This window comes from Pongo pygmaeus, chromosome 1 (assembly GCF_028885625.2).
Source record: "Pongo pygmaeus isolate AG05252 chromosome 1, NHGRI_mPonPyg2-v2.0_pri, whole genome shotgun sequence".
Classification (NCBI taxonomy): Eukaryota; Metazoa; Chordata; class Mammalia; order Primates; family Hominidae; genus Pongo; species Pongo pygmaeus.
Window position 1 is genome coordinate 141,128,478 of NC_072373.2, and position 8,350 is coordinate 141,136,827.

Genomic DNA, 8,350 nt, shown 5'->3' on the forward strand with positions numbered 1-8,350 from the left:
GAGGGGAGGAAACTATGTCCTCGTGAGGTTCCCCATTCTATTTCTTCTTCTGAGTACTGGGGCTTGGTTTCCCGGAGGGGATTACCCCACACTAGGGGTCCTTCTATAAGCATTTCTAATGGAGGGTCCTGCCTTGCGGCTCCTTCGGCCTCAATATCTGCTTGGCGGTTCCCTTCTATTTCCCTTTCCTTTCTGATGACCCTGGCAGTGTAAGACTGCCACCTCTTTGGGTTTCTTTACAGCCAATAATAATCTCCTAATGGCTTCCTGATGTTTGATAGCTGTTCCCTCGGAAGTTAGGAATTCCCTGTCTCTCTATATTGCTGCATGGGCATGGAGGACTAGGTAGGCATACTTAGAGTCTGTATATATATTTACCCTTTTTTCTTCTCCTAATTCTAGTGCCCGAGTGAGGGCTATTAGTTCTGCCAGCTGAGTGCTAGTTCCTGGAGTGAGGGAATTACTTTCAAGTATTCCATTATCACTGACCACTGCATACCCAACTTTTCGAAGTCCTTTTTCTACAAAGGAACTTTCATTGGTATACAAGTTGAGGTGGGGATCAGTCAAGGGAACCTCTGGAAGGTCCCCTCGAGCGGCGCAGGTTTGAGCAATTACTTGCTGACAGTTATGTTCTATTTTTTTCTTCATTGTCTGGAAGAAATGTGACTGGATTAAGAGTTGCACAAGTGCACAGTCGCGGCACTGGCCCTTCAAGTAATAGAGCCTGATATTTAAGTAAACAGTTGTCTGACAGCCACAAGTCTCCTTTAGCAGTGAGTATGCCATTCACATCATGAGATGTCCACACAGTAAGATCTCTTCCCTGTATCATTTTAACTGCTTCAGATACTAAGACTGTTACTGCTGCCACTACCAGTAAACAATGAGGCCAACCCTTTGCCACCACATCAGTTTCCTTACTCAGGTACACCACAGATTACGAGCTGATCCCTCAGACCTGTGTAAGGACTCCTAGAGCTATTCCTGTTTTTTCTGTGACATATAAAGAAAAGTCTTGCTCTGTTGGCAAGCTTAACACTGGGTCTTGGGTTAGGGCCTTCTTTAGGGCCTGGAAGGCTGCTTCTGCTTCAAGTGTCCATCTTACTACATGGGTATTGGCTTTCTGAGTTTTCTTAATTGGTGTATATAAAGGCCTGGCTATTTCGCCGTACGTGGGAAACCATATTCGGCAGAAGCCTGTTATGCCAAGGAATCCTCTTAGTTGCTTTAGTGTTTTGGGATGAGGATAAGCCAGTAAAGTCTGGATACATTTCTCACTGAGGGCCCTGGTGCCTTTGGATAATTTTAACCCTAAGTATTTAACCTGCTGTGAGCAGAGCTGAGCCTTTGGTTTGGAAACCTTGTAGCCACAGGTGGCGAGGAAATTTAAGAGTGCTTGGGTGGCTTAATGGCACAAGGTTTCTGAACGAGTGGCTAAAATTAAATCACCACATACCAAAGGACAAGAGTGTCCAGGTATGGAAACTGGCTCAAGTCTTGGGCTAATGCCTGGCCAAATAGATGGGGGCTAGCCCTGAACCCTTGGGGTAAAACAGTCCAGGTGAGTTGAGACATTGAGTTCGAAGGATCTTCAAAGGAAAACAAGAATTGAGAGTCAGGATGTACAGGGATGCACAAAAGGCATCCTTAAGGTCCAGGACTGTAAACTACTCTGCTTCCTCTGGCATTTGGGAAAGCAGAGTATAAGGGTCAGGTACAGCTGGGTATAGAGGGACAAAGGCCTCATTGATAATCCTGAGATCTTGCACTAACCTCCACTGTCCGCTGGGTTTCTGTACTCCTAAAATTGGAGCATTGCAGGGGCTATTGCATGGTTTTACTAGGCCTTGGGCTTTTAGGTCTTTAACAATCTTTGAAGTCCTTGTTGGGCCTCGGGTCTAAGGGGGTACTGCCTTTGGTAGGGAAAGGAGGTGGAATCCTTTAGTTTCACTTGAGCAGGATGGGCATTCTTTGCTCGTCCATATTGTCCTTCTGTTGCCCAGACTTCAGGATTAATTCCTTCCTCAAGCAGGGGACAACAAACGGGTGTTCCTTCTCCTATGTTCAGGTGTATAATGGCCCCTGTTTTGCTAGAATGTCTCTCCCTAACAAGGGAGTGGGGCTTTCAGGCATAATTAGAAAAGCATGTGAAAACAGTAAAGCTCCCCAGTCACAACTTAGTGGCTGAGAGAAGTATCTATTGACTGGCTATCCTAGGACCCCTCGGATAGTGACAGATCTGGAGGACAGTTGTCCGGGACAGGAGAGTAAGACTGAGAAGGCTGTGCCAGTGTCCAGGAGGCAGTTAACCTCCTGGCCCTCAATGGTCAAGCATACCCAGGGCTCTGTGAGGGTGATGGCATGTGCTAGTGCTTGCCCTGGGCACCCTCAGTCCTGCTGCTGGATCATCTGGTTAGTGGCTTCTGACTCAGAGGACCTTCGTCCCCTGGAGCAGTGGGACTTCCAGTGATTCCCTTGACATAAGGGGCATGGATGAGGGGGTGGCTTACTTCTACTTGGACAATCTTTTTTAAAGTGTCCTTGTAGACTTCACTGGAAGCAAGTCCTATTAGCATTCGATTTGCCCAGCTTTTCTCTTTTCCAGAGCCTCCAAAGTCCACTTGCCTGAGGGCCATGACTAAAGTGGTGACCTTTTTTTTTTTAATCCCATTTGTCCCGTTCCGCCTGCTCCTCCTGATCTCTATTATAAAAAACCAAGGTTGCCAAGTTCAATAGGGTTTCTAAGTTTTGCTGCAGGCCTAAGGAGGACTTTTGAAGTTTTTTTCTAATGTCTGCAGCTGACTGAGTGATAAATTTATCCTTTAAGATTAGTTGACCTTCAATAGAGTCAGGTGATAGGGAGGTATGCTTCCTCAATGCCTCCCTTAGTCTCTCCAGAAAGGCAGTAGGATTTTCTTCCTTTCCCTGTGTTATAGTGGACATCATTGAATAATTCATAGGCTTCTTCCTAGTTTTCCTTAGTCCTTCTAGCGCGCAAGTTAGCAAATGTCTGCGGCACCAATCTCCATGTTCTGATTCTGTGTCCCAATGAGGGTCTACACTGGGAACTGCCTGCTGGCCTGTGAGGAATCGTTCTCTTTCCTCTGTTGTCATCCTATCACTGAGCTGACTGAGATACCAGAGATCACCAAACTCTCGGGCTGCAGTTATGGCGGCACTTCTCTCATTTGGGGTTAGTGTCTGATTTAGCAGTAACATTATATCTCTCCATGTCATATCAAAGGATTGTCCTAACCCTTCTAAAACATCAATATAGCCATCAGGGTTATCTGAGAATTTACCTAGGTCTATTTTAATTTGCTTTAAGTCTGAGAGAGAAAAAGGTACATGCGCTCTGGCTGGGCCAAATTCTCCTCCTCCTACTGCTTGGAGGGGGCATAATTGGGGAATACCGGCACTCTTTGGTTCATTGTTTACCCCTTTGTCTATCTCCTCTTGGACCATTTGGGTTGAAGGGGGGTCCTTATTAGTTGGGGAAGGAGTCAGGGGGATACTGGGGTAGGGAGGTAGACTCTGAGGGCTTCCTGTAGGGCATAAATGACACTTTTTACATAATTGCGAGTTGTCTCTTAATGAAAAGAAAGTTTGCACATATGGCACTTCACTCCATTTGCCTTCTTTTCTACAAAAGAGGTCTAGCTGTAAGATGCTGTTATAATTTATACTTCCCTTAGGAAGCCAGGTTTCTCCCCCTTGAAGAGGATATTGTGGCCAGGCAGTACCGCAGAAGAATATAAGTAGTTTCTTTCTTAGCATCTGCAGGTCAAATTGGTCCCAATTCTCCAGAATACATCTTACGGGCGTTTTTGCCTTAGGGGGAAAGTTTCCCATCTGAAAAAAGAACATAGGGATGCCAGGACCCCCAGTCATTTTCTGATGAGCATTAGTCCTAGAGCATCCTCTATGGTCCTAATGTTTATTCCTTTCCAGGGTGTGTAACCACCCATGGACCTCTGCTTATCAGATTAGTTACGCTTACCGATGTAGCAGTCCTTCACCCCTTTTTCCATTTTTCTTGACCACAAAGAAATGGGTCCGGGCTGCTGGATTCTAGTGGTCCTTTACCAGTGTGCCCAACATTGCATTTGTGCTCAGGGGTGAGTCCTAGACCTGGGCTGGGTTCCTGAGTATTTCATAACAACCCAGCTGCCCCATCAAGATTCATTCCCATAAACAACAGTTCTTATGCAAATTTGTTTCAGAGAGGGTGTAGGTAACCTTTTGAGTCAGGATTGAGATAGTCTTTTTTGATTCTGTAAGTACTTTAAGGCTTGGCTAAGTGCAAACAGCTCCCATGTTTGAGAAGATCGATTATTAGGCAATTTTTCTAACTCTGCTTCCACAAGAGTCTCCCTGTCAATTACTGAATACCCATTGTGGTTTTTTCCTCAATCACCTGGGAGGAACCATCTATCGGTCAGGGCCAAGTGTGGTGGCTCACGTCTATAATCCTAGCACATTGGGAGGCCAAGACAGGAGGATCGCTTGAGCCCAGGAGTTTGCGACCAGCCTGGGCAACACAGTGAGATCCTGTCTATACAAAAAGTAAAGAAAAATTAACCAGGTATGGTGGCACACACCTGTACCCTCAACTAATTGTGGGGGTGAGGTGGGTGGATTGCTTGGGCCTGGAAAGTCGAAGCTGCAATGAGTGCCATAATTGTACCACTGCACTCCAGCCTGGGTGACAGAGCAAGACCCTGTGTCCTGTCCTGAAGGGAGTTCCTCCTAGGTCTGGTCGGACCTTTGTATGGTAATTAAGATTTAAATCCCCTGTTAGGAAATCTGCCGGGTTAAGGGAATTATCAGTGGTTGGTGTTAAATTACCTTTTTCTAACAGAATAGCCGCATACTTTAAGATTTTTGAGTTAGTAAGCTACCTGTTTGCTTTTTTGACTTAGGATAGTTCTGAACTGGTGAGGTGTGCTCACAATGAGGTTTCCTCTAAAGGCTAATTTTCTACTTTCTTCTGTTAGCAAAGCAGTTGCTGCTACAGATTGAATGCATTTGGGCTACCCGCAGGTTCCTGGGTTAAGGACTTTTGATAGGAAGGCTACTGGTTGTCAGTGGCCTCAGTGCTTTCGACTACGCCCTTATTTACACTGACAACAAAGTGGTATTGGAATGTTATAGGGTCATGGAGAAGACCTTCAATTATCAATTATAGGTTTTAAATTTACCCTGGCTTTTAAAGGAATAGGGCACACTGGTTTTTGCGTGTTTGTTTGTTTACTATTTCTATCTTTTTCTTTTTCTCTTTGACTCCCTCTTTCTCTCTCTCTCTCTCTCCTCCGTCTCTCCTCTGTCTCTCTCTCTCCTCTGTCTCTCTCCTCCATCTCTCTCTCTCTCCTCTCTCTCTCTCTTTCTCCTCCACCTCTCTCTCTTCCATCTCTCTCTCCTCTGTCACTCTCTCTCTTCTCTTAGCCATTATAAACTTGGGGCCCTGGCAAGGGTGGTGGGGAACGGGTCCCACATAACTGCCCATGTCGAGAGCTGTATAACTAAATCAGGAGGGACACCAGGGATAAGACTCCCTGGGTTTATGTCTAGATGCCTAAGGATGCAGCACAGAGCTTCCTTAGATCCCTTTGGAGATACAACTTGCTAGAGGAAATGAAAGTCTGAACCATTAGTACCTAGGAGGCACGGATCAGAGGAAGCAGATTCAGAGGTAAGGAGAATTTTGGGGCTACACTTTCAAGAAAGTCATGGTCGGGACCCGGGAGGTATGGGTCAGAAGGAAAGGTAGGGGCACACGCATGGGCGGCTGTAGAGACTTCTGGCTGTGCCATGATCTCAACCGGCTAATGTCAGGAGTTCAGGATAACAGCTTTCTGCCTCTAGTCGGCCCTTGGTTTCTCCCAGAAAATTAAAAGTGGAAGCTGGCTCCAGGCAGACCAACCGGCCGACAGGTGCCCGTATTTTCCTCCAATTCTAAGGAAGGATAGGACAGAATAGCAAGCGAAAGTGGTCTAATATTACTGCTTTGGAAATCCCTTCGTGGTCACCAAATGTTACCCGGGGTCCTTGCTCCCAGAGCTCCCAAGATGGCGGCGGGCTGCTTCCAAGATGGTGGCAAGCCTCGTGTTCTCTGATCTTGGGTTCTTGGCCTTACAGATTCCAAGGAATGGAATCTTGGGCCATGTGGTGAGTGTTATAACTCTATTAGTCATGGAAGAGAACCATGGAACCCAGTGACTAGTGTTCAGCTCGATTAGGATGAACCTGGGCACTTAGCCATGCAGGAACAATGGCAAGCCTTTAGCCCCATCGGGAGCAGCAATGGGTGCCTGGCTGGATCAGGAGCACAGCAGACACCCTGCCAGATCTGGAGGGATGGAAGTCAGCAGCGAGTCTGTGATGGCAGCAAACAGCAGTGGTAGATGGCGAGCAAAAGCTCAGCTCGAGCTGTAACAAACAGGGACCAGAACAGTGCAGTTGCAAGATTTAATAGAGTGAAAACAGAGCTCCCATACAAAGGGAGGGGACCCAAAGGTGGTTGCCTGGAAATGGATTTTAAATATGAGGTCTGTGGGTGAATAGTGCAGTATTGAACAAAGGAATTTTGTTTTTCAGATATAAGAGGTTTATTAAGGAAAGGCTTACAGACACACCCATAAATGAATGGGAGGAGGATGGGGAAAGGGATGAAACTCAGCAAGTGTGATTTCATGTAAGTCCCAGCATTGGCCTGACTGCCAGGGGAGGGACTTATGGAGTATAAATTATGCCTCAGAGTGTGTGCCTCCTTGTGAAGGGAGCTGGGCTTTTGACTCCTAACCCTGTCAGTCAATGGCCTCAGCCAAGGGGAGTGGGAGGTGGAGTGGCCACAGGCACATAAAACCCCCAGACCCTGCTGCTTTCTATACGGACTGACTGGCTCCAACACCAGGTCATAGGTGCCAGCCTTTAACCACAAATCACTTAGTTAAGATTAAACACAGTGAGCTGGCAAGAGACCCTGGGGGATCTGGGTGGCTGCCAACAGTACTGGTCACAACCTATACCTCCAATACTGCCTGCTCACCACCAGGCACCAGTTTTGGGTCTTTCATTGCATTCTGCCATAAGAGAAAATTAATAATATCTTTTGAAAGTTCTGGGTTGGTTTTTCATCATCTACAGATGTACTTCCTTCCTCCAGTGAGTAGAAGTGGATGTCCCTCTGCAAGACTGAGCAGCCATCGCAGTTAAAGATGACCTGGGACATTTGAAAACTATAGAGGGCATACTTTTGGCTCTCCTGGACTCTTAGCTGAGGGATTTTCTGAGACAGGCACTGGCAGACAGATGCAGAGAATGGATTCCCAGAGGCTAGCTTTGGATAGCCAAACAGTTCATAGAATTTATCCAGAGATTTCTGAAGTCCATTATCCTCTTCTTTGGTCTCTGATTGGCTTTTCACAGAAAGGTGAAATCAAAAGTTCTCAGTGGTCCCAGAGTCATTTTGTTTAGTATTTAGGCTCCTGGTGTCTGGATCCACATCAGAAAAGCAAGGAAAAGAATGGAATTTCACAGAACTAAAAGCCTTGCTGTTGGCCTCTTGGCTGCATCTCTGCAGGACATAATCCCTCACATACAGGCTTATGGCAGGTCCAAAGTACTGCTCTCCTCTGACAGGCTGCCTGGGGTGGCTTCCTGGCAGCCATAGTCTGCCCTGCAACAGCAAGAGCCCAGAACTTGGAAATGGAGGTGCACCATCTTTGTAAATCAAGGAAATTTTTAAACTGTGACCTAATATTCCTGGGGCTTGTCTCCCTTCCTTATGCCTTGCAATCCATTATCCCTATAGACCAAAATAAGCTTTCTAAAATGAAAATGTGATTACTTGACATATATTAACAATATTCATGTTGCAAGGCATAGAAAGCCTATGTCATATGGTTTTAAATCTAATAAATGGTAATTTTCTGTCTCAACTGGAGATTTAGGAGTAGAAGAGTTTCAGTTACAGCTTGATACAGGAATCTGTTTATAATCTTTCACCAAGCTCCATTTCACAGTTCTGTCTTCTCCGTGTGTCAGTGTTACCTTAAGATTACCCCTCTAGTGATAGCAACATGGCTGCAGCAGTTTCTAAATATCACATAGTTACTCTAGCAAACACAGCAAAAGAGGACACTTTCTCAGAAGCTCCAGCAAATGGCATACTGTGTCTTATTGACCCATCCCTGAACTAATCACTGTGGCCAATGGGATTAGGTTTGCTAAATGTCTTAAGCCAATCTGAGGTCAATTCCATACAAACTACATTGGTTGGAAGAAGGGTCAGAATAAAGATGGGAGGAAATAGGTGAGCAAACATCTTAAGTCAGCAGTCACCAGC

The 8,350-nt window shown here is 45.9% G+C and overlaps 1 protein-coding gene and 1 pseudogene across 1 annotated transcript; both read right to left on the bottom strand.

Annotated features, from left to right (window-relative positions):
- Positions 1-415: 415 nt before the first annotated feature.
- LOC129043417 (uncharacterized) lies at positions 416-4,575 on the bottom strand. Its single transcript, XM_063669653.1, has one exon. It carries the CDS (start codon positions 3,892-3,894, stop codon positions 2,665-2,667), a length of 1,230 nt encoding a protein of 409 aa, XP_063525723.1. The 5' UTR covers positions 3,895-4,575; the 3' UTR covers positions 416-2,664.
- Positions 4,576-6,367: 1,792 nt separating this feature from the next.
- LOC129043485 (shieldin complex subunit 1-like) lies at positions 6,368-7,725 on the bottom strand (annotated as a pseudogene).
- Between the last annotated feature and the right edge of the window lie 625 nt (positions 7,726-8,350).